The sequence below is a fragment of the Pholis gunnellus genome (genome assembly GCF_910591455.1).
Source record: "Pholis gunnellus genome assembly, chromosome: 15".
NCBI lineage: Eukaryota > Metazoa > Chordata > Actinopteri > Perciformes > Pholidae > Pholis > Pholis gunnellus.
Window position 1 is genome coordinate 9,790,841 of NC_136542.1, and position 26,084 is coordinate 9,816,924.

The window sequence follows — 26,084 nt, forward strand, 5'->3', positions numbered from 1 at the left end:
AAGAAAAAGGAACCTATTTAACATCACACACAGCACGAAGCGTCATATGTGACTAACAAAGTTGTGGTGACTGTTTGACTTTATTTTTCTGCTTGTTTTTTGGCTTTTTGTCTTTTTTATTTGGAGAGGTGTTGTTTTTTGCTAAACTACTAGATGTGTATTCTTACTATGTATTTGATACCCCCACACTTTTTGCATGCTTAAATACTTCTGTAGATGATGAGCTGAGGTGTTTTTTGATCGTTGTTTGTGATGACAGGGACACAGTGTGACGCTTTTGACGCAAGTGCATATCCCCGCGCAGTTTAAAGTGACGTCTTAGAGGGGGGGAAAAAAGCTGAATGTTTTTTTTCGGAAGAGTGACGGTTCAGTCTTCAACGTGATGGCAAATTCGCTTTTGTCGCTGTTGTTGAGATCGGATGAACCAGAGACAGTTCATCCCCTTCATTTTCTTCAAGGGGTTTTGGGATGTGGATTTTTCTTTTTCTTTTCTGATTCCGTTTGTTGTTATTCACATCTCTAATGTTTGATCAAACTCACTTTCTATGTGTCAGGCTTTCTTCTGAAACCTACTACTGCTTGTTTTGCACTGAGTATCTTTTGATATCTCCGAGCAGTTGCGGATGCTCTCGACCGCCTCCTGCTGCGCTCCAGAAAACGCCGCTGTTTCTCGCTGTAAATAGCTGAGCAGTCTGTGGAAGTAGTCCTTTTTAGATTTTCTAGTTTATCTGACAGCATTTTGCTGAGAAAAGGGAAAATTAGGTAGCCTCGTGAGATATCAACCAAAGCCGTTCACCCCATCTTGTCATGACATTAAACGATTTGTCTTACTCAGAGCCGATGTATATTGGTAAAGTGAGCGGCAAGAAATCATATGATCCCAACACAACTTATTGCATTGTTTTGTTTTTATATTAGCAGATGTACTTGTTTGCAGTATCTAGTTCAGTGGAAAGATGAACAAATCTTCACTAAAAATCATAAACCTTAAATATCTTTCCTTTTTTTTCTGCATAATTCTCCCTACAGTCCCGTATCATATCAGTGTTTCACCTCATTTATTTTGGTGAAATATTTCAGCGCTTTAGAAGCAACATGAACAAACGTTCCTAACAGGGCTTTTTGGGTGTCAGTGGTGAGTCCGAACCTTATTTGTCATTGGCAGCATGAAATCTAAAACTAACTTTTTTGCTATATAAAAATATTGGTAAGCAAAAGACTTTCTGCATGTGAGCACTTTATTGTGTTTTGTTTGTTTCCTTCACATAAAATAATCCTTCTCGAGACAAAGTAGGAAGCACATTGCATTTCTTCTGTTTCTTTATTGTGTTTTTTTTTTTTTTCTTTTATCTCAAGCTGAACACCCGGTTAGCCTTTTCACCAGCATATTGCAGTGAGTGAAACACTCCACTTCCTTTTTGCTAGTGTGAACCTAAAATGATTTCAGGCCTTTTTGGGTCTATGGAAGTGTGCCGCTGTAAAGGTGTAGACCTGCAGTACAGTTATAGGTTTTAAATGACGCAGGATGAGTAAAATCAACGTCTTTATTTTTCGTGTTCGTCTGCAAGAAACATTCATCTTATCTGCTGAGAAAGTTAAACATTTTTTTTTTTTTTTTTATGTTGGCTGAGTGCAGTTTTATTGGCACTACAGTAAAGCTGTCGCAGTTATCTAAGCAGACAGACGATTGATGGAACTACTGAGGTGCGTTATGATAAAGAAGAAGCAGCGGAGCAGAAGAAAGACACTCGTGAAGATTTTTTTTACTCTCTGTGGTCATGGTGTTTAAAACTGTGTGCATTTTGGTCGCAGTTAAAATGAAAATGTATATTTATGTACATATGCCAAGTGGGTTTTTTTGTGTTTTTTTTTGCTGAGGCCAGTCCCAGTGTGCAGTTTGTTACAGCTTCTCTTGGCAATGTTGTAATGGGAAAAAAATACAAAAATATGTAACAATAAGTCCTGAAGATGCTCGATCAAAAACCAACTGTCATTGTGTTGTGCGCAACATGGACTCTGTTTGAATGTTTCTTTTATTTCTGGGGAACGTCTACTAAAAAGGTCAATGATACCGTTTGTCACTGTTGTACCGTTTCTGTTGAAATATGAATATTGTGTCTTGTATTGTAGGAATCCAGAAAACAAAGTAGCAAAACAAGCAATAATTTACAGTTCTATAATACCGGTATGTGTATTTTCATGTTCTGTACTTATTTCTCAGAGATGGTCTCTGTCTCTTACAGTATCCGCTTCTATTTGTGTAGTATAATAGCCATTTGTTTCACATAGAGAAATACATAAATACTTATTCTTAAAAGCCATGTTCAGTGTTGTTTGTTTTAGGGGTTTCTTTACTCGAGGGGCTCCACATATGCAAATGTAGAAAGAGAAACAGAATCTCAGGAAAAATTTAAAATGCTATAAAATGTAACACTTAGATTTATTACACATCATGTTCAGATTGCATGAGGTATTTAGATCTGCAAATAACTCACTTATGAGAGCCTAGTTTGTGCCTTTCCTGTATGATCATTACATTCCAGTCAGAGCAAAATGTAGTTCTTCACAGAGGCAAATTCATGAAAATCTTCCATTCTACAAAATGACCTCAACAATGTCTCAACTTGGAAAAAGAGATTTAAAAATAACTTTTATTTTCAAGCAACTGACATATTTCTATTTTATATTATATATATATATATATATTCTGCTTATCTGGCTATATATATATATATATATATATATATATATATATATATATATAGCCAGATAAGCAGAACAGTCTTTAAATATGGAAATATAACCGAAACCGTGAGTGTTATTAATCTCAACCTTCTTGGTTTTTAGTTAGGTTTTTAGTCCAACATTACCAAATGTTAATGCATGCTAACACGTTAAACTAAGATGGCAAACATGGTAAACATTATACCTGCCTAAGATCAACATGATAGCATTGTCATTGTGCGCATATTAGCATACTGGCGTTAGCATTTAGCTCAATAGTACAGCCTTACAGAGCTGCTAGCATGGCTTTAGCATTGTTGAAAGATCTTTCAGAAAAACAGATGCTCGGCTCTGATTCAGATGTGCTGATAAATAATATGTTAAAGACACAAAGTGGGGCTTTGCATCAGGTCTGTCATGTAAATATCAAATGATATAATTAACCGTATAACCATCCATTCACACACAGACACATGCAATATTGTTTTCATGGTTATCATCCCCTCATCCCTCTTTAATTCGGCACTTCCTTACAACTTTCTGTTTTACTAGGCTTTATCACCGGTGTGACATGTATTCAAATCCTACTTTATAATGCTGAGATGGCACAACAGTGGTTCCTTGCACTTTGCACCTCATATTTCCCTCAGGGGCCTAACAACAGTTAATATTCTGTTTGGTCAGAGCCTTGTATCAATGCTAAAGACACAGCAAGGTCGTGTTAATGATTCTTTCAGTGAGCAACACTGGACATGGAATTTATAAGATGAAAGGTGAGGTGTTGCAATACAGCCGTGACCTCCAGTTGAGCAGTCTATTAAATTTCACAGCTGCGGTTTCCTCGTGTCAGACATGAAGACAGATGACTGCTCATGAATCCAGGAACAATAGATTTCGCTCATCTGACGGACTGCACGACATTATTATGAGGCGAGAAAAACAACAAAGCTAAAAAGGTTGCATAATGTCACCCATGTTTGGACAAAAGAAGGGAGTTTTGCAACAGCAGGTTGGACAAAAAGATATCCATCTACGTGAAGAATGTCTTTGATCCTACTATGTTAGCGAGAAGATGTGTGCCTCCAGAGCTGTACCCTACAAAACACTACATATTTAATATTGAGAAGCAGGTGCAGAGGAACCAAGGTTGTAAAGGTTAGCTGTCTCACTGCTGACTTAATTAAGGGTCTTTGAGTAAAAGCAGTGGACGGCTGTCAGTATTTTACGGGGAGAGAGGACGGAGCAACAGCTGTGAGATCACCGTGACACAAAAAGGCGTCTCTTCGCGATGCTGAGAGTTAGGAATTCCTCTTCACAATGACCTTTACTATCGAATGTGAAGATGCGTGTGCAACTGAGGGAAACAGAGCCGGTTAACGTGGCCCTGTGGTTGTACGCCAGTGCTTTCAGATTCTTTTAAAGGTACTCTCCAGGATTACACAGCACTAAGGTTTCAGTTGTTCAAGCAGGAATCTTAAACAATGCATTAGTCATGAGTTGACAAGATTATATACAATGGATTTGTAGTAAAGTGCACATAGTGAAGTCAACAGATACTGTGTAATGGGTTTATTTGGACTAAATTCAAACATTTACTTCTGCTTTTAAATCAACGTCTCCTAATGCAATGAACTGATAAGCACAGTGAGTGTAAACATGTTTATCTGTGAGAGTGAGAAAAGATTGGCTGCCCCAGTAAAAGCAGCTATTTTGTATTGTCAACAAAAGTTAAGATAAATTGAATTATCTTATCTTTTTTTTAAATTTAAAATCAGAAATGATCGAAGGATTCATCATCATTGCCCTTTATGCCTCCTGGCATGTAGGGCAGCAACAAAAGTCTTGTCTGTCCTGGGCGAGTCGCTGGATGGATCTTCTTGTGTCATTCTCCAGCATTCAGAACCGTACAATAGGGTGGATGAAACACAGCTCTGATACAATGGTGTACTGCTGTGACCTCCATATGTTATTCAGTAATTTGAAAGCGTTCCTTGCCTTATTATGGCTGGAGGGATAGCAATGCCAGTCTAGCAGGTGCTCCACGACTTTGGTCCAGAATATCTCAACGATTATTAAACGTTTTGCTATTAAAATTGGATAAGGTCTAGACATTCTTGCTCCTCAGAAGATGAATTGTTACAACTCTTTTAACTTCATTAGCACATATTATAATGCTAAAACCCCAAACAAGATTGATTGATCACAGTAACGTTTACACCTGCGTAGCATCAGCTATGGATCAGCATGTTAGCATGAAAGGGACGTGGTTAGCATGCTAACATTAGCATTTAGCTGCTGTACCGTACGCTACAATACATTACAAGTCAGAATTCGATAGGTCTGAGTAGCTATTTCCGACTTCCAATCTAAATATGTCCCCGTGCATCCAATCAGGAAAACATGGACGCCCGCAGCTAGCTAACTGATGTTTGTATGGCAAGTCTCTGAGCTTCACAAGCATCTACAGAGGACCTACATCAATTACAACTGCAACATTAACGAGGGGGAACAGTGTCTAAAGTAACCATTGCCTGGAAAATCTTGTGGGGAAAAGTTTCTGAAAATCGAATTGAAGACATTTTAAGGATACGCGGGAACCCTGTTATAAGAAATGGGAGAAGTAAACTAATACCGCATGCTCGCAAAGAAGCACAACTCAACTGAATGGAAATTTAAATGGTGGTTACAGCGTTTTTACAGTATGTGTCACAACTTGAAAACCGAATAAAACACTAAAGAATTATGAAAAGGCAATTCAATGCATGCGCCGCCAAGTTGCTGTGACTTCACGTGTGTTTATACAAGTTAGGGTTGGATACAGTTTGCACGAGTTTGCGACTTGGAATTCCGACCTTTCCATTGCACTTTTTCGTGTTTGATGTCATTTTTTTCAGAGTTCGGAGTACAATGGATTGCAGTTTAAGTACAGAAGCATAGACTCGCTAGCCATTGGCCAACATACAGGGCCCTATTCTCTTCTTCTAATCAATACTTAATATCCCAAAGAAAGAACAGATTGATGGCACAGCCGATTTTTGAAAAAGAAATGAGAAAATATGATGAAGAAAACAGACAAAAAAAGTCTAGCATTGAACAACAAACTATATAAATAAATCACGTTCTGGTACATTTGAGATAGCACAGATTGATTCTTAACTATTACGATTAATAAATAAGAATCAACAAATGATGATGCACCTGTATTTTCAACATCAGTAAAATCAAACAAATTTTGCACCCAGGATGTTTACGCTATTTGTACTTAACAGCGGAACACAAGGATATGGGGACACCAGCACTGTATGCAGGCCATCAGGTGAAGCAGAACAATGCCTGTCTGCCAATATGACGTTTAGCAACACTTTCCAACAAAGGCACAGCACTAACGGCTTTATAGTCGTTGACACCACCTAGCCCCTGGAGGTAACATGAGGCGAGATCCCAAAGAATTGTTGGCACTGTTGTGGGAGAGACTACCACGATGGGTGTGTTACAGGAGTTTGTGTGCTACAATAATAGATACAGATAATAGGACAGGTCAGGAAGATCACTGCCAGTAAAAACATTATTCTCATTCAGTGGACACCTTTCACACAACTGTTGCCAACGTGTTTGAATGGAGTTCATTGTCCGACGAGAGAAGAATAGAAAATACTGCTGCACACTGTATCTTTTATACTGTACAAAGCACACCCAGCACCCTTCGGAGAAGTATTGTGATTCAGTTAATTTTCAACGACACTATATGTTCAGTATTATGCATGCACAGTTGCACACAAAAGTAAAGGATATACATGGATGTGCACGGGTCTTTAATATTTGAGATTGTATGAGTTACTTTTCATCTTCCTGCCCAGTGGCTCACCCTCTGCAGTTCATGTGAGATGCAGCCGCTGTGATTTAGAGAGGCCGAGCAGAGCAGAACAACTCTGGAGAGCACCCTCTCTTTTTGATCAGTGGCCGCGGCACGCCTAAGGGCCAGGCGGAAGGACCTGAAAAACCTGCTGCCTGAGATTATTACTCCCAGAGAGGAGCAACAAGTGAGCCAGCTTGGAGCCTCCACCTCCTCACTCTTTCCTCCTCTTCACAGAAACACACACACAGACACACACACACACACACACATACAGAGGCAGCTTTGCTTGCTTTGAAACTCTTTTGTTCTTTCTTTTGTGTCCGTCCCACCTCTTTGTACCTGTGGGATTGTCACTTTAGCAGCACCTAGGACCTATTTTCCTCTCTCGGAGCAGCCCGCTCGCTCGCCTACTCCCTCTTACCTCCCTCCCCTCAGAACCGCTGTGACCGTCAGCCCTCCACCATTGGACTATGCCCCCATCAGTCAGCTGAGGGAGGGGCCTCTGCGCTGCTCGGGGCTCCCACCTGGACAAGGCTCGGGCCGAAATCACAGAGGAGACGGTTAGGTAAGTCTTTTGACTCCTTCTTCCTGGCAGATTTTGTTGTTTTTTTCTCTAAACTCTTGTGGTTGAGAGTACATTTTTCAGTGAGTTGGTCAGTCTACTCGGTGTGAGTGAGTGTGTGTGTGTGTGTGTGTGTTCGTGTGCAATGTGTGCCAGTGTGTGTTTGTGTGAGAACAGGTGTTCTCCCCCAGACACCCTGGCGAGACTGCAGGTGAGTCTCAGGTGAAAGGGAATAGCTCACATTCCAGAGCTGCTCTCATATTTAGAGACCTTATTTTGCCGGTGAACTGGTGAGACGACGCAGATTTACTTCTTGAGCTGGGAATATTACATATTCTGCCTGTGTATCTCTTATTGATAAGTGGCTGTTTGATGGAACTCTACTTCTACTAACATATTAATTGCTGCTGCGTTACACGAAAATAAGACCGCTGTTTGTGCAGGACTGCTAATTCAGAACTCAGTGTTTTCATGTAACGTCAGTGGCGTGATGATGGTATATTTATCCTTTGTGGACTTTTAGCTTTGTGCAAGCTTTTTTTATCAACAACAATTTGTAGTTATTTGACCACGAGGAGTTGTCTGTGTAGTTCTATGAATAGACAGCATACATCGTCTTCTAGTGTGTTTTATTCTAAGCTTATGAAATCGTTCCTTCCTGTAATGATTCATGACTGTGTGTCATAGCTGCACCTTTTGAGTTTCAATAAGGCGAACATTTATATCCCTTTCAAATGTCACTGGGATGGTGGACAGTTTATACAGTATAGTAGTGTGTTTCTGTTTGACAATTTGACATTGAATCAGAATCAGAACCGTTTATTGCCATGGTATGTTGAACATACAAGGAATTTGACATGACGGGAAGGTGCTTAAAATTTAACAATCAACAACAACAACAACACTCATCAATTGAGAGATAAGAGTTAGGCATCTTATCCCAGCCATCAGTCTAGTCTAGTTTAGACAATGACTGGATCGATCAAAGCCTTTTTGATGCCTTGTTTTTGCCATCACACGCCTTATCTTCTCGTTGCGGTTCTATAAAAATCCATTGCCATGCTTTTTGTAACCGCGCGAACAATACATTGTATAAGCGAGAAGCTGCTATGCAAACCTAGTGCACTCTCGATGACAAAGTAACTTCCTTCTTCCATTTCAACCCTGTTGTGCGTTTCTCGATTTTAATATTTCTGTCTAGTTCATTCTTAAAATCCTACTTTTTCTAACCCAGTTTGGTACTAAGATGATAGCTGCTTTCTTTAGAAACGTGTCCATCATGACGTGTAGATCTTTCAGGGATATCGCTGCCTGTACTTTCACTGCCACACGAGCTCGTCACAACTCACTCTCGCACCCATGGGGTATTACCTCTTTACCGCACACTCTTTTGGGAATCAGTTGATTTTTAAATCTCTGACGTCACCTCATCGTTTATTCCCATATCAGAGCGCTGTGAGCTGTGCCAGAGACCTGTGAGGGAGGTTGCAAATCCCTCAGTGATGGATTGAGGTTGATAAAAGTCATAGTTAAATCCCTACAGTGCAATAAATTGTATGGGACATTTACATCTGACGTGACGCAGATAACGTCAGACCGTGTTCTGCTTGCTGAACTAATAGCTCCACCTGTGTCGTATTAACCTGCTTCTAATTGACTCCTCAAATATTGATTCCAGCTGTCATTTGATGAAGGTCATGCTTTGAACGTGTTTTATGAATATGTGTGCAGGAGCCTGCGTTAAACACAGTATGTGGACGAACATGTGCAGAGGGGGGGGATGGAGCCGGTCAGAAGCTTTGTCTGGCTTTTCCTCGTATATAAAAGAGGAAACTAAATAGGTCCTGTTCTGCGTTGAGAGTCTGCTCTCTGAAAAAGCAATAAATGATGTGTTTACTGAAGATGGAAGAAAGGATATTGAATCTGCCACGTTAACGAATAGCTGCAATTTGTGGAACAACAAACAAAACAGTTATTACAGCAATGAGACGACTGGCGGAAGTATATACTGACGTCAACGTGATCTGATTCATTGCAGTTGTAAATTCCTTTGCTTAAAAAACATAAAACTTATATTAACAAATCTGCTTATTGATGATATCTTTGACTTTACGGTTAGCAATGTTACATCACAGGAAGAAGATCCGTAGGTCATATCTGTATTTGTTTTGTCCAAAGTTGAAATGTTTGTGTGTTTTAACAATTTTGTTCTCACAGTGGGACCTATTTCCTGCCATTGTCCTTCACTGGTACTCTCATTTGAATTTCCCTTCTGTTATTGTGACAATAAAGGATGTATGACTGTTGTTTATGGCACTACCAGTCCGTGGATAACGAAGTTGACCAGTTAATTATGCTGTTTGCACACTAGCTCTGTACCAGCTGATGTGATTCTGGGCTGTGCGGTTAAAGGAATAGTTCTACATTTTAGGAATTGTGCTTGTTGGCTTTCTGGTGGAAAGATGGATGAGAAGATTGAGAAGATAAATATGAAGCTACAGCCAGTGGTCGGCTTTCTTACAAATAGCTTAGCTTAGCTTAGCATGAAGGCTTGAAGCGAGGGGACAAAGCTGTGGGTCAGTGCGTCAAAGGCCTTTTCCTTCAGCTGGTTGTTCAAAGTATCAGATCAGATTTAAGTGAATTAGAAATGTGACAAGATGGAAGGAGCAACATCAATCGGCAGTCACTCTTTCTTTAGTCGTCTCTCACATAGTTTTCAACTAATCTTTAATGTGCAGTGAAAACATTGCCACGTTATGTAGATGAAGATTGATGGACACTTCGCTTCCCCTACAATCTAGAAGGGGTTGAACACAGCGGAAACAATTAGTGTGTTAAGTGGACTTAGCCAATGACGTGAGCGGGTCTCTTTTTACTGCATGCTTAAAAGGAACATTCTTCACGCACGTTTCAATTAGCTGATGTTCATGCGTAACACCGCTCAGGGCAATTATGATATTTGATAAAGTCGTTTGTTCTCCAGGAGGTCCGGTTGAAGTTAAGCAGTCAGGAGCCACCTTCTGTCGACCCACCCCAAGCTGAGGGAGTTGACACACCCACCCACTACTGACGAACACTGGCTATAATGACATAAAAACATGCAGCTCAAACTCAAGATCTAATTAGCTTTAATGATCATTTTAAAAAAAACGCCCTTTATTATTTAGGTGATGTGTTCCTTTAGATTGTTTGCTCTGGCATCCTTTTTATACAGCACCAAAGGTTCGGCAGAAGTAATGATAAAAAGTTCCTTGTAGTAACAAGGTAACAATATGCTCATGCTGTGTAAACATTGTTCTTATACAAAGACAAACTGTTAATCAGTTAGCAAATGAACTGCTCCTCTCTTTGCTGTAGTTAAAGAAACAAACTTTAGTTTAACATTTTGTTATTATACCTTATCAAAAAGCTGCTTGAGCTAAATATATCTCTGTGCTGTACGACGCAAAGTGCCATCATTTAAACTTAATAAAAATATAACATAAATAAATACAGTTACATTATTGTCCACCACAATCACATTATTGTTCAAGGGTCAAGGTTGTTGTTTTTGTCATTGTACAGGGTTGCACAACAAAATGCAGTTGTACTTTATGCTACACAAGAAAAACAAAAGCAGAGGTACTTTCCTGTAGTGCATTTTTTAATCAGAAGGATGGTAAACGGCAGCAACAAAAACTCTGGTGAATTCTCTGAGCAGATAATATGGCCAGCATCCTAAAGGGTAACTTTGTTATTTTTCAACCTGGATCCCAATCCCCCATGTGTTTGTGTCTAAGTGACTAATGGGGACAATAATTAATGAAATTGGTCCAGTATTGAGGGAGAACGCTGCAGATGGCGAACAGGCTGTAATGTAATTGCTCAGAGCGACTCCTGACCCTCTATGTACGTCCATTTAAAGTGCTGACAGGCTCAGGATCTTATTATAAGTGTCTGATGACATTATGAAAATAACACACTTTTCTTTACCTTTCGCTTGACCCGGTCCGTTTGTTATTGTTTAAAGTGTCCTTCTGATATCTTGCATTGCATCCACATTTTTTCGAAATCCGCTAAACATGTCTGTCATGACATTGAACATCTTTTAGACAGCAGTAAGATAACACGACACCGATGTCGCTGTGGCGCTCCTCTGTCCAACTGTCACTCACTGTTTTCGCCATTGTCTTCTGGCAACAAGTCAAATGACGTCAATAACAAACGTAAGAAAGGGTCCTGATGTGGTCGTGAGACTTATAATAACATTCTGAGCCTGCCGGTGGCAAAAACAAGCACTGTTAGACCGTTTAGCGGCCGCCGGCTGCAGCATTCTCGTTCAATACTGGACCAATTTCAAAAATGGTTGTTCTCATTAGTCACTTAGACACAAAAGCGTGGGAAAAGAGGTTGAAAAATACTGAAGTTAACCCTTTAACATAAAAAAATTCAACATCTGGGAAACATTATCCATTGGCTTTGAATATGTTTGAGTCTGCCTCCCCATCGTCCTGCGCTCTGTGGGCACAACAGTCTGCGATCTCACGTTGCTGGGCCGGGTCGAGTCCTATCTCCGGCCTAGTTGTTATCCCTGCTCTCTTCCCTCTCTTTGCGGGGGCAGAACTATGTATCTTGTGCACCTAAATTTATGAGCACAGGGGGACAAAGTCCCTCGTGTCTGCACACGAATGAATCAGGCCCTTAATGCAGTAATGCTGTAGTTTGTTTCAGTCCTGCCTCTCTGTGTTTACGTTTAAATGCTACATTACATTACGTTGAACGTCCGTCTTCATATATATTCATGTATTCTGTTGTGTAAGCATCTGACTATGACTATAACTTTCAGTTAAAAAGGCTGATAACTGCACTGTAAACAGAGGCACAAATACATACGCTTCACTAAATGCCAAATTTGTGATTTTAGATGGTTCCACCATATTACCAACTTTACTCTGCATATGATCAGTCTGCCACTTATCACTAACTGTCACCTCTGCAAACAGAAAACAAGATATATGTCTTTACTAATCTCTACGCCTAATAGTGTGTGTCAACACTGGGAGAGTTGCTTGAGCAATGTTTGCCGTTGAGCAGGAAGCTGGTTCAAATGTACAGCACACACACAAGTATCGAGTAATAGCTTCAAGTGAAATTTTGACTCGTGACTCATCAAATCTCGAGAACAAAGAGTCGAAATCCCAGTCTGTGGAATATTTCTACAAATCTTTACCTATGGCAGGAATGTGTTCTTTGTCTCTGTCACAGGTACAGGGTTGTAAATGGTCCTTTTACAATGCTTTCAGGATATGAGGTGCAATGTAAACTTTTCTTCTCCATTAATGGTTAAGGCTATGTACATAAGCCGCCACTCTGTTTGTCCAGACATTATCACGAAGAAACACAGGAGCCAGATATTATACAAGAAACTAATGGTTAAGTTTAAAAGTGTAAAAAACATGTGCAAAAAAGTCATATTAACTTTCTTGCAGAGAGTTAAATGAGAAGATTGATACCACTCTTATATCTGCCCGATAAAGCAGCTGGTTAGCTTAGCTTAGCATAAAGCCTGGAAACAAGGGGAAACAGCTAGCCTAGCTGTCTGAAGGTTAAAGAAATATATATATTTTAAAAAATCTGCCTTCCAGCACTTCAGAAGCTCACTAATTAACAAATTATATCTTGTTTGTTTAATCTGCATAAAAACCAAAGCTTTAACAATTTGTCAGGAGCAGTTGCCAGGCAACCAGCAGAGACTCAAGGAAGTTATTGCTTCCAGCCAAAAAATACAGAAAAATATAGTTTTTTATGTTTTTTATTTGGATTCAACATACGAGATACAACGTGTTAATTATCAAGCTTTAAATGTGCCGGTAGCAGCTTTTTTTTCCTCTCCTCTAGACCGAGCCATGCTAGCTGTTTCCCCCTGCTTCCAGCTTTTATGCTAAGCTAAGCCCAACGGCTGCTAGCTTTAGCTTCCTGTTTACCTCACTGAAGTGAGAGTGGTATCGACCTTCTCATCTAATTCCCTGCGAGAGAGCGAATAAGCGTATTTTCCGAGATGTTTAATTATTCCCTGAACAGAGGCAGTATGTGTGGCAGAAAATAATCAGGCTATTGTAAGTGTGTGTGCGAGAGGGAGGAGAACGTGTGTCAGCTTATCTGTCAGCAGCCAGGTGTTCATTAGAAAACCACTGAACTCCCACGTTTTCATTTAGAATAACAGATTCTTTGTAACAGCAGCAGCTATATATAATATTAATATGTATTACTTGAGTTTTGTATGTGAACTCATTCAGTAAAGCAAAAGCAGGGCTGCTATATCTCTGTCATTTGTTCTTTTTTGAATGACAGCAGTCTAAATTTGAACTTAATCAATGTAGCAGTCAATCTAACTTTGCTGCGTTTCCTTGTGCCAGGGTTTCCAGCTTTTTATAGCCTCTGCAGTGTCGCTGTTGATTGTAAAGCCTGACATTTCTCTGACAGTTTGACAAAATAATAATATGTAAACACACTGGATGATTTTTCGGATTAGTCATTGAAGCTGTTACACGAGAAACGAAAATGAATCGGACAAAAAGACCCGAGCGTTTCGCGACGTTTACAAAACTGCCTGTAAATACATGAAGAAATATGCTCTGACAAATCAGGTGATACAAATTCCAGAGGATCATTTAAGTATTAATGATCCACATCTCTGGAGTCATGCTTCAATGACTCAGTGGCCTCGTCATCGGTGTGAAAAGAGGATGAGAAACTCCCTTGATGACGCTTGTTCTGTTCCAGTGTGGTAGATGTGGAACCTGAAGTAGGAGTGACATTTCTAGAACAAAGGCTCAGTGGAATTTTTAATGAACCTACATGTGATCATGATGTATTTCTTCTGGAACTTGAAAGTGTCTGCAGGCGTGTTATCCGGACTCAGGAGGAAGTATCAGTTACAGGGACAGGCCCGACCTACATCTGTTTCCTCAACGGTATCAGGGATCCTCCTAAATATGACAGAGATAGACTAGATCAAAATGACAGTGTGTTAACATCAATGAAAACACAATGAAGCTGCCTTGAAGAAACATAACATCTCTGAGGATATGCATTGTTGATGGTGCATGACTAAATGAGTCATGATTGACAGAACTGACGTCACATTAGTGCAGCTTTATATTTGGTTCATCGTGGTGCGTTAATCTGTCTTTTAATACTCTGCATCTTCTTCTTATTGCAGCATTCAGCACCAAATCCATCTGCAAATCTTTAAAAAAATACTTAACTTATTAACTTGGGGACTATTTTCAGCAATAGTTTGATGGCCAAGTCAATATTTATGGCTGCAGGATGGTGCATGTGGGATTGACTCGATATAAGATATGCAATGAATTCAAGTCCAACAAAAGAACTGCAGCACTATTCTGTACTTGTCCGACTTGTTTTAACATGGCTTCCTGGTGTGTTGTGGCTGATGATGCACATCTACAACCACAATTGTTTTCATAAGGCTTTAGCAGAAATGACACAGGAAGATTTGAACCTACTGTGACCTTAATGCCAGCTGATAAAGAGCAAACACAAAGATGTTCAATCACGTCTTTCCAATCTGTCTTATATTGTTTCATAAAACAATTACTCCCTCTTCTATGCCACCTGTTTACTGTTTATGAAGAATAATATATCACACTCATATTTTAATCATCAAATCCCATCTTCTCTCCTCATTCTATTCTTGTCTCTTCGCTTAATCTGTCGTATTGACGGCAGCAAAAACAGTTTCAACCTTGAAAAATATTGTCATGTTTGTCTTTCTGTGCAGGTTATTGCTGAAGATGCAAGCTTCAACTGTCTCACCTGTGACCAACACTACTTCAAACACAACCACCATCACAAAGAGCCAAGAACAAATACTCATCCAGAGTAAGGATGTGTGTGTGTGTGTGTGTGTGTGTGTGTGTGGGTGTGTGTGTGTGTGTGTGTGTGTCCCCGCATGTCTGCTTTGCCTCCTTGTCCTCTTGAATTGGATATTGATAAAACACGCCCTTGTGAATGAATTGTTTGTTGTGGACACCATCAGATTTGAGAGTGCCCCCTATGGCAGTGATTACAACATAAGAAAAAGATAAGACCAGCCTCATTAATACTAACCTATTGCGTCATGCAGTCTAATCTAGACGGTTTGTACAGGAGTGGCCCCCGTGCATTTTCATAGGACATATTTGTTCTGCTTGTCCGTGAGTGATGCTGTCGCTAAGCTACGACAAACTACTTCAGGAGAATACACAGAATGAGTTGCACGGCATGAAGCAATCTTGGAAGAGACACACTTGACTTGAAAACAGCCTTTCAACATGTTAATTACTCATTCTCACTGTGTCTCAGGTTCAGGGGCAATGATCGCTGTCATCGTTTTAGGAATCATCATCATTCTCGCCATTCTCCTGATAATCCTGAAGACGTACAACAGGTAGGGCCTCATTTCTGTTTGACAGGACAATTACTGCATAGCGAATGTCAAGAGCATTGAAGTAAACAATGCTATTTTTATCCACTTCAAGGAGCACTGGGCACTTGCTGCTGTTTCTAATCAGGTTAATAAAACGATCATACATATCAACATATTCAATGGACACATTCAACCGGTGGCTCTTCCTTCTCCATGATGTTCCCCACTTAGATTGCACTTTCAATTATTTACCCTGAGGAGGTAAAACTATTCAGTATTACGCTGCCAACATGAGTGCTGGGGACTCCAAGGGGGTTGTACCATTAACCCGAGGGGGTCACCAAAAAATTATTTTGAGAGATAAAAGAAAGAATTTTAAATGAAAGTTACTGATGTAACTACGGTTCTATGAATCCTGGCCAGAGCCAGTGCTTAACACTCAATACCTTCCATCTGGTGAACCTCGGATGAGCCCTGAGATCAGTCCTACGGAATCTCGACTTCACGAAACACAGCCGGGCCACGTGGGAGAGAAGGCGAGCAGTTTCCTGTGCCGCATCAACCCGGGATGGCGCACAAATCGGCCAGTCGGCTACTGGAAGTGGCCTCGTGGGGCCAACGTGAGACCCCTAGGCCTGCGGGGGGCATGTCCCTGCGAAGACCATAGATCTGCTGCCTGTTCTGACTCGCTTGAACAGTCCGCTGAAGCGCCTGTACAGCAGCTGAACCGAACAGTACGGTGGGTCCTCCTACATGTCTCCGACAAGGGTGACTGCGCCAGCAAAACCTGGCTAAACCAGAGTGGACATCAGACGCCCATGTACCCTCGACATGAGCGCAAACGTCCGCAATGACGCATCACTGAGGCTGGCGAAGGAAGCGTCAAAAGTAGCCCGATGAAGAGCAGCTGAGAGGCCAAATTTTGCTGCATCCTGCATGGCTGTCATCTTAAAGTTATTCAGATGAAACAATTTCAGAAGAAAACACTTTGGAAAAACTGCTCATAGATATATCAAACTTGATATGGGGTAATAAATTATGAATCTACTCTCATGTAGACATTCATTTTAAGGGGACAAACGCCATAAAGGTTGGGACTCAGTAGTGAAGAGTGGGTTCTTTTATTCAGTTTTGACGAAACAATATCCACGCCTTTCTTTCTTATTTGTCTTCTTATTGCCCTTTTATATGACCACTGTGTCTGGTTGAAGTAATAGCCCGACTAGCAAAATAAGATCAGAAGGTCTGAGGGAATATCTGCCATATTTCTATGCAACTGCCGAGTACAACTTATGGATAAACAATTACTGAACATCATATGTCACTTCGCTAAATGACAGCTTACTACGTAGTATGTGAGTGAAGTAACATCATGGTTTTTATTTGTTGCCAGGCGGACACATGAATCCAGGGTCCTGGGAGCCAGAGGGGGCTCCAAACCCCGTCCGAAGACGTCACAGTCCACAGTTAACAGCAGCATTCCGCTGACCCCCATAGGAATCGGCTCTGTGTCGGGCAACGTCTTCAGATCAAACCCAGTCTCAGAGAGCGACTTGCAGCTGCCCATAGGGGAGCTGAACAGCGTGGAGGGAAACCACACAGAGCAGTTAAGCACCATCAGTGAATCCACTACGATCACCATAAATGAGTCTCCGTCAATAGGAAACACATAGCTACAAGACTGTGCTTTAGTCTCACAACAAGCACCGAGCGATGTGTCATCTTCACCCCTGACCATATACACTGTGTGCTGACTGAATCCAGTGGAAACTCGACCTGGGACGTTAGTGTCGTCACTGTCGATCTCCACCAACTGAGGCACTGCTGGTCACTACAATGATACCGAGATGTACTTGTGGTGGGCATGAACAAAATGGTACCTTTAAACAGACACGGTGGATTGCATGAAGGATGTTGCATGATGGGAAACTGAGACCTTCTTGAGAAGAATTGCTTTTTGGCTACACTCAGTGTTCAGAGTATTGATGCCAGAAGTTTCTCACTGCTTGTAGTCTTTGCAGATCACTACTAATACAATGAAGTAAACGTGTAGTAAAGACTGTAATGCTCTTTAGTGTGTACAGTTCTGTATTAACGATGACCACATAGGTTCATGAGTAAATGTAGGATTAGTATAGACTTTAGAGAAGACAAAGACAGTATGAAAGATCTCAGTGTATAATGGATACCAATATGTTTGAGAAAAATGTGTTGATATTGCATACTTTGTTCCTGACTAGATCTTCTTAACCTTGCATTATACTGTCTTTGTCTTCTGGTCACAGATTCTCTCAGATTAGTTTTCGTTAAAGAAATCTAAAAATTGTCAGAGTACTTTGTCTAACAAAGAGACCATAGAGATATTTTGAGACGTCTGGGTGACAGCCTAACACGGTGATGTAAAGCCTTTTTTTAGTTTGACGCCAAATGATTTTGCACTTTATTTTCATTGCTCTCTGTATTTGTATTGTTTGTGGTTCTTTAAATGAATTGAGATGAAAATAAAATATAATATTTGTAATTGTGGCAGACCTGTTTGTTAAAATGAAGTGTCATTTGTACAGAGGACAAAATGATATGATGAAATCATATGAAACCTCAGGTGTGAGGTGTATGCTGCATGTTATGGTGTTGTTGAGTTATTGTTAGTTATTGCGCCCTCAGCTGGTACCTTTTAGTACCATAACATAAAAAACCTTAAGCGGCATTCAAGATGACAAGAAACGTTGCAAAATGTTGCAGTTAACAAATGAGTCATCACACCAAATCATCCGGTGCTTTATTAAATACATTTTCAACTCTGATGAAACCCTATAAATAAATCTTTCCAGGTCAGGTAAGTGAATAAATGAATAGGTTTGAAGCTGTTTATTAATCCGGCCATTTACGTAATGTTCACTAAAAACTGAGTTGAACAGTCTTGAATGCGTCTTGACGGTGAATGTCTACATTACGATGGTGACCGTAGGTGAGTGTCCCAACAAGCCGATTTACTCTCTAAAATCACAACATTTACCAAGTATTTTTTGTATTTTGAGACAGAATATATAAGTACTCCTAAGCATCAATCCCTCTTCAGCTTGAATAATAACAGGACTGAGCCAAACATAGCTAACGCTAAGGAAGCAAGCTAGCGTTAGCATCATCGGCTGTATACGTTTGTAGCAAGGGTGCTAACTGCACTACCGGTATTCTGCGACGTGGTGATTGTGTGGGATTGTTGTGTGATTGTTGTGTATTGCAGTGGAGCTGCTGAGCCTCCTGCTGGTGTCGGTGCTGTGGGGCTGCACCAACCCCTTCCTGAAGAGAGGCACGGAGGGGATTGAACACGTGCAACACAACAACAGAGTCTCTCAGCTCCTGGCTGAGGTCAAGTTTCTGTTCCTAAACCTCAAGGTAAACCCTGAGATCAGTTATTTTGTTTGCCAGTGTGCATGTTTTGAAATTCTGACTTTTCCCCCTAACAATTAGTTTAATTGAGCTTCTTTCTCCACACAGTACCTGGTCCCATTCATCCTGAACCAGAGTGGCTCTTTGGTCTACTATTATACACTTTCCACCACAGGTGAGACACACACACACACACACACACCTCACGACAATCTGATGGTGCCAGTAAATCATCCCAGCGAGCTAGCATGCACAATAACAGCCAACAAAAACAGACTCTTACTGAGATAAACTAATAAGCATGTTTTCTAAACTAGCACTAAAATATTACCTCTTTGTTCTGCATAACTTCCTGAAATATATCATCATTAATCATCACTGCGGGAGAAAGACAGAGATGCATACATTCTGTGTAAACATTAGTTTACGTGCCATGAAAGGTCAAACATATCCGTGTAACTGACCCAAGTGCTGCAACCAACTAACTTTGCATATTCATTTGGTAGCAGAATATTATATCCAGTTCTCGCCACTTCTCTTCTGCAGAGTTATCGCTGGCTGTTCCCGTGGCCAACTCTCTCACCTTCCTTTGCACTCTGTTCACTGGCAAGTTACTGGGTGAAGCGTTTGGAGGCAAACGTAAGTGACTCATTTCCATACACTAGCTTGTCACACACAGCAAGTGATGCTGATAACCCCACAAGGGGACAACTCTGGGAATGCTACAAGCTTTAGAGTCAAACGTTTGGCTTCCGGAACATGTTGCATAAGCCAGACTCAAGTAACAACGTTACTTGACTGTCATGCCAAGGCATCACTGAACAGTTAATTCATCTGCTTGAAAAATACTGTACTGGTTGTGTTCTCATTTTTCCTTCACTCCTCACTCTCTGCAGAGGCTGTGGCAGGAATGTTCCTCACCATGGCGGGCATCACTCTGTGTGTCATAAGCTCCATTGATGGCGAACACGCCGCGACGCAGAATATCACGCAGGCTGCACACTAACGGGGATGAGGATTGAAACAAACTCTCCTGTACCTTGAAGTGATTCCCCAGCCAGGGAGGGAAGATGGCCGAAGCAGAGTTGGATCAGGACTAGAGGGGGGGGGGGGGGGGGGGGGGGGGGGGGGGGGGGGGGGCATTTAGATTCAGATGGTGACTCCTAAGAGTAACGGCTCTGGTGAGAGAATTGTGCCTACATTAAGTCAGCGTGAGCTTCTAAAGATCTGTCCAGAAACCCTCACACCAACGGGAAGTGGGTTCGTGGAGGGTTCACCTCAAGGCCAGACTAGATTTACGGTGCTTGCATAGAAGTTGGTGGTTGTTAACCTTTTTACTTTTAAGCCCTCAGTCATGTGGCCCTTCAGCCATGTGACTGGCATCTGCATAAATGCTATGGAGGCCACATACAAATAGGGCTGGGTTTTAAAATGGACCAATGTGATGTAACGTCGTGGTGTAACGGGGACATTTTACTGCGGCTGCCTGTGTTCACTGTAAATGTGTCCGAACAAGTTGTACAGATTTCAGGAATAACGGAAATGTACATAGTAATATATATATATTTTTATTGTCACAGTATTTAATAGACACAAAACACTGTGCAAGACGACTTTGTTATTGTTGCATCTATTCAGCTTGTGATGTGGATATTTTATTAATAAATTGTTGGCAAAACACGATGATCTCCGTCACTGATTTCTGCAGATCCGAAATGCATTCAGGCTTAAAATGTCCCAAAAATATTGTTTCTTGTGTACATATTGTATATGAAATTAACTGCATCATTGAACATCTACACAATAGCTGCATCAGAATGACCTCTGTCTTACAATGTCAGAAAAGTACAGTTTTGACTGACTGCATTGAACTAGAACTCATGATAGTGTGTCCATCTTTTGTAGTCTTTGTTCTAATGTTGTCTGAGCCTCTTTACATTTTTGACTCTTCATAAATGAATGATGCTGCCTGTTTCATCGCCAAAGTCAAAGTATTACCAATTTAATCAAAACATTCATTTAGCCGCATAAGTCATCTGCTGTTATGATGCTGTGACCTCTTTGATGAATCCTCTGTGCTCGTTATTCACCAGTCCTCCTGATGATGGTTCTGTAGGCTCTCCTGTTCAAGCAGATTATTTAAAACAGAGAAAAAGCAATCAAGCACACATTCTCATTGGGCCCGGTCAATAGGCTGTGAGGTAAGTACACTTGCCTTTTCTTCCCCGCTCTGTGGCTGAGAGGCTGATGACGAAGGCCTTGACTTTGAAGACGTCCGCTTGGGCTCAGGCTCCTTTTGAAATGGGACACGCATTGAATTCTGACTAGTCTGTGTGTCCATGTACGTCTGAATGGAAGCTGACAGCAGTGTGTGTGTGTGTGCATTGGTACCAGTGTTTCAGCAGCAGACCCGTCAGTCGTAGCAGAATGTTCTGTCTGTTTAACACCAACGTGTTCAGATGACGGAGTCTGTTACAGGAAAAAATATATATTGTGAACCCATTTATACAGAAAAAAACTAAACATTTATACATTAAGGCACGTAAACACCCACTCGAATGTATACTGTACCTGTTTTCCATTGTGTTTGTGTGGGTGTTCGCTCCCATTGTGCTGCTCACTCTCTATAATTTGTGAATGTCCCTTGAGAGAAACAAATAAGGATTTATGTGATTTGTTTTCCCCCACATGCAGAATACAGTGTCACATGTGTCACATATTCATATTTTAACTGCGTTGACTGTAATTTACAAAGGGCACCATAATGCATGGATACAGCCATTCATTATCATGGATCCATGTCTTTTCCAATTTATACCCTCAATTTATTTCCACTTTGTAGAGACATTGTCCTTACATTGTACTTTAAGAGTGAATGTAAATATCTCCACTTAGATAAGAAGCTAACAAATTCACCTGGAACATGAAAGAATTGTTTGATTTACCTGCTGTGTGTTTCGGCTGTTTGACTCCTCATCCTCCACTATCTCTGCAGCTCTCTTTAGACAAACATGAGAGAGACGGGTTGAGAAAAACCTCAGCTTTGAACATATTTACAGCAATTAATTCCACCTCCTTCACTGACGTGGTTATAAGGCCGAAAGGACACATGAGTTAAAGCAAACCTGGTCAACAGGCAGCTCTGTAGCTGTGTTTTCATCCTCGTGCACCTCCTCGGCCCCTCGTACCTCCTCTCTTCTCTTCCGTGCTGCTCTTTTAAACACGCTGGGCAGGACTGGAATGAACAGAAATCAGAACGCTGGCCGACATAACGACTAACACAAAATGCCTCACACTCGTTGTGAATGTGAAGGCGTTAGATATGAAATCAGAAGTATAAAGATGGGGATTCCAACCAGATCCATGGCTGGGTGGCGGTCTTGGCTGTCCCCTGTAGTTGCGGATCTTGACCGGCCTGGCGAAGAACGCGGAGGTCTCGTCTGCGGCCTCTCTCCTCTGCTGTGCGGCTGCTGGAGCTGCAGCTTCATCTCCCGTCGACTTCACCCTCCGGCCATCTGACTGAAATTCATGGAATGCGACTGAATAAATATAATATCATGTATAGGGACAAAATACCCTCTGCACAGTTTGTCACACTGGTGCATTGAATGTGTTGGACAGAATATGCCAAACACATGAACCCTCTCTATATATGGCTCTTGTAGTGATAGACGGAGGGGAGTTGTTTCTCACCTCTGGGGAGTGGAGGAGGGCTGAGTCACTGTACTGGTCTTCTGGACCGCTCCTTGCTTTCCTGTCCTAAGAGAGAAACACACGAGACGTATACAAGACAGCATGTTGCTCACACCTGACACATGTTGCAAATGAACTGCAGACTATTTTAAGACCCGAGGGTGGGAAAATGACATTATTAACCAACGGTACCTCATTTCTCCTTAACAGCCTTCTCTTTCCTTGGTTATATCTACAAAATAAAGAAAGACACTTTCATGTGAAAAGATGTTTTTGTTCATGCTCCGTCTTGTCTGACAATCATTTCATTTTAGAGTGCAGAGCAGCCAGCAACGAAGCACACAAACGCACGTCTTTACAGACGCTCACAAAGGGCCTTGGACAACAATACCTCTCTGTGGCTTTTGAAACCAACAGCTCCACATATGGAAGTTTCTTGAACCTCTCGGTTCCCACAGCAACATAGCAGTGGCCTGTCTCCAGCTCCACAGCTGAGGACACAGTCGCTCCTTCCAAAGAGCACAACCTGATAGAGCACAGGAGTTAGGGGTGAGATTTGGCCTCCTCTATTTGTATTCCACAGAGTGCATGTGCATGTGACTATCTGTCAAGTGTCACTGACCTGCGCACAGCTCCGGTTCGCAGGCTGACCTTCTCTGTGATCAGACTCAGGATCTTCTCCAGGTCCTGCTGCATGCTCCGAGGAATGATGAACCGGAATGGTGGACACAGGAGATCTCCATTGCGGAAAACGCTGTACAGAAAGGGTGGTTTTTTTTACATTTCAAGCCCATATGTGCAATGAAACAGTTCCTTCTGTCTATGGTGGCAATGACAAGATACTATACTAATGTAAAAGATGGGGAACAACATCTACAATCCTTGTTCTGAGAAGAAATGCACTCTAAAGTTCAGGCTAAGCTTTGGGACTTCAGTAGGGCATCTTCCAGAGATACAGTCTTTTTTTTTGCAAACTTTCCCTGGACAAATACAAACTTTGATCTCATGTTGTGGCACTAAAGGAAAAGTCAGAGTTATTTCCGAAGTTATTACAATTCATCAAAAAAAAGGATTCATTCTCTGAGAGCTCCTCTCTCGGGACCAAAAAGGTGGACTGACATTGCATTCCAACAGTCATGCAGCTAGCATGGTTAAAAACACCGTAATTCATTGTGTGTGTGTTTTCGTAGTTTGTCCAACTCACTGTAAAATGCAAGGCAGAGGTATAAACTTCCTCCATTTGGCTGAAACATTTGGCCTCTGGGTTACTTTGGCCTGCAGAAGATATTCAAAAGAAATCACATGCGTGGTACTGCAAAACATTATAATGTTGGCATTTTCTCAGAGGAATTTGAAAATCACTTTTACATCATTCACGTCCTGCACATCAATTACACTGCACGTCCATCACAGAAAAATCAGTCATCCTAGATCTGTGTAATGACTGACTAACTATTCCGCTCATGTCGGCTCAAGTGCTGCAGCCAAGGAGACAAACGTCGCTCCGAGACTTCTCCAATCGCACATTCACAGTCTGATCTGAAGGCTCCTGTCGAAGCCCACGTCGTCCCATATCAATGACATCTGAAGCCAATATCCGTGTCTGCCAGCTGGACTAAATCAATCAGCTCAGAACAAGCCAGACATTGATAATCTTCTCTTATTGTTTTTACTTTCAAGTGGCAGCCGTTTTAATGCATTTACAGTGTCTCCGAGCAGAGAAGGAGGCGTGGGGGCGGTGAATATGGGCATTAGGCCTGTCCGGACAAGCACATAGCCCCAATAACACTGCGGGGAAGCATTACTCTTTGTTCCACCAGCGGGATCAAACACAACTCACTCACGGACACACTTCCTGCATTGCTCCACAGCAACCACAACACAGGCATGTACGACTTTAAAACCAAAGAACCAAAATGGCAGACACCCAAGCCACACACAATTACTTTCATGTTTTTCAGAAAGGTAAGACTGATTTCTTAAGACTGAGGGCACACACTGCGTCTGAAAAACCAAAGCGGTCGCCTCCTGCCAGCTGGTCAGAACACAAAGCCAGCACTTGTCAGCGTGAGTGTGTATGTGTGCGTACTTGTTTGAAATCTATTTTTGTGTGAATGTTAAGAGAGCTCCTGCCTGCATGATACTACCATCATCAGCATTATTAAACAAGCAAAAGAGAAAAGACTTCAGATTCATTCAGAGAATGTTCTCGGTGGAAATGCTCATAACCTCTGATACTCTGGGAATTCCTGATCTACGACAATATCCAGCTGTAACTACTGAATCTAATGTCACACGAGACCTTTAAAAGGGCGCCCCGCAAGTCGATGAACAGCATAATCATTATACGATTGTTTCCTGTAATTTACACGACAACCAGTGACATCAATGAGACGGTCAGCACAAAGGCTGGTCCTAATCTAACAGCGCTAACACAGCAATGTGTGCTCACATTTAGAGGCAAATGAGAGCGTGTCTCGATAATGGGAAGTCCTGTACACATTTTCACATTTGATTTGGCAGAAGTTCAAATAGATGAAACTGATTTGAGTACAGTGCAGCCCGGTGGTGCATTCCTCCTGGTTGGACTGGGATTAATCAGTGATGGACTGTGCCGTTGGCCTCGAAAGCAAGACACATGACAAAATAAAAGCCTACCTGGGTTTCTTCACGGGCAGCAGGCTGCTTTTTCGTTCTGGCGTTCGAGTAACTAAACATCAAAACAACAGATACGACAAAAGAAAATATATATAAATATATATTCACGCCTCTTTTCCAAACACCAAAAAGTATTCATTCTAAATTCATTTCATCTTAAAGACAAAAAGTCTGCTATCAGAGGAACTGTACATTAAATTGATTTCACAGTAAGTAGTTCTTTGTACTCACTCCAGTTTCTTGAACCTTTCAAAGCCAGCAGCAACATACTGGGCTCCTGTCTGAAGGCCCTGGAGGTCTGTAACCCTGTGGCCCTGTCTGGGGGTGTACAGAGTCCTGACGGCGAGTGGAGCCCCGACGCCCTGGGTCACTTCAGTCAGAAAGGCCTCCATGGTGGCCACCTGCCTCTGGCTGACCACGAACCTCCGTCCGCTGTAGAAGGGGTCTCCATTCTTATACACCACCACGCTCTTCACTGGAGGCAGGGGAGTCGTGGCTGCGGTGGTGGCAGCCATCTATGAGCCGGCTGTTACAGTCACAGACACAGTTATAAAAAGGTTGTTTTTTTGAGTCCACATACCTCATCATTCTCTCCCACATGCATGTGCGTTCACTCACTGAGCCTGGAGTGGCAGTTACCGACCCTCTTCATGCACCAGACACATTCACATGCCAATCTTCAAGTCACACATTAATACAATACTCAGTGACTCACAAGCCTTAGTGGACGACGAAGCGAGGAAATCGTAGAATTTGAAGGCAAAGGTGAAAATCAGTCCCCTGCGTTGTTG

At 41.6% G+C, this 26,084-nt stretch overlaps 3 protein-coding genes across 3 annotated transcripts; 2 read left to right on the forward strand and 1 right to left on the reverse strand.

Annotated features, from left to right (window-relative positions):
- Positions 1-6,817: 6,817 nt before the first annotated feature.
- ncmap (non-compact myelin associated protein) lies at positions 6,818-18,083 on the forward strand. The gene is made up of 4 exons (XM_079174209.1): positions 6,818-7,145; positions 14,926-15,026; positions 15,489-15,573; positions 16,946-18,083. Exons 2-4 carry the CDS (start codon positions 14,939-14,941, stop codon positions 17,223-17,225), a joined length of 453 nt encoding a protein of 150 aa, XP_079030335.1. The 5' UTR covers positions 6,818-7,145; positions 14,926-14,938; the 3' UTR covers positions 17,226-18,083.
- A 402-nt stretch (positions 18,084-18,485) lies between these two features.
- tmem234 (transmembrane protein 234) lies at positions 18,486-20,032 on the forward strand. The gene is made up of 5 exons (XM_079174995.1): positions 18,486-18,520; positions 18,797-18,948; positions 19,051-19,117; positions 19,489-19,581; positions 19,839-20,032. Exons 1-5 carry the CDS (start codon positions 18,508-18,510, stop codon positions 19,946-19,948), a joined length of 435 nt encoding a protein of 144 aa, XP_079031121.1. The 5' UTR covers positions 18,486-18,507; the 3' UTR covers positions 19,949-20,032.
- A 1,083-nt stretch (positions 20,033-21,115) lies between these two features.
- Positions 21,116-25,808, reverse strand: dcdc2b (doublecortin domain containing 2B; the record flags this gene model as incomplete). Its single annotated transcript, XM_079174686.1, is given in 13 exon segments — positions 21,116-21,235; positions 21,334-21,411; positions 21,888-21,941; positions 22,068-22,177; positions 22,299-22,469; positions 22,472-22,481; positions 22,636-22,701; positions 22,828-22,867; positions 23,027-23,161; positions 23,258-23,389; positions 23,840-23,910; positions 25,294-25,345; positions 25,525-25,808. Coding segments are annotated over 13 exon segments (1,323 nt in total).
- Positions 25,809-26,084: the final 276 nt, after the last annotated feature.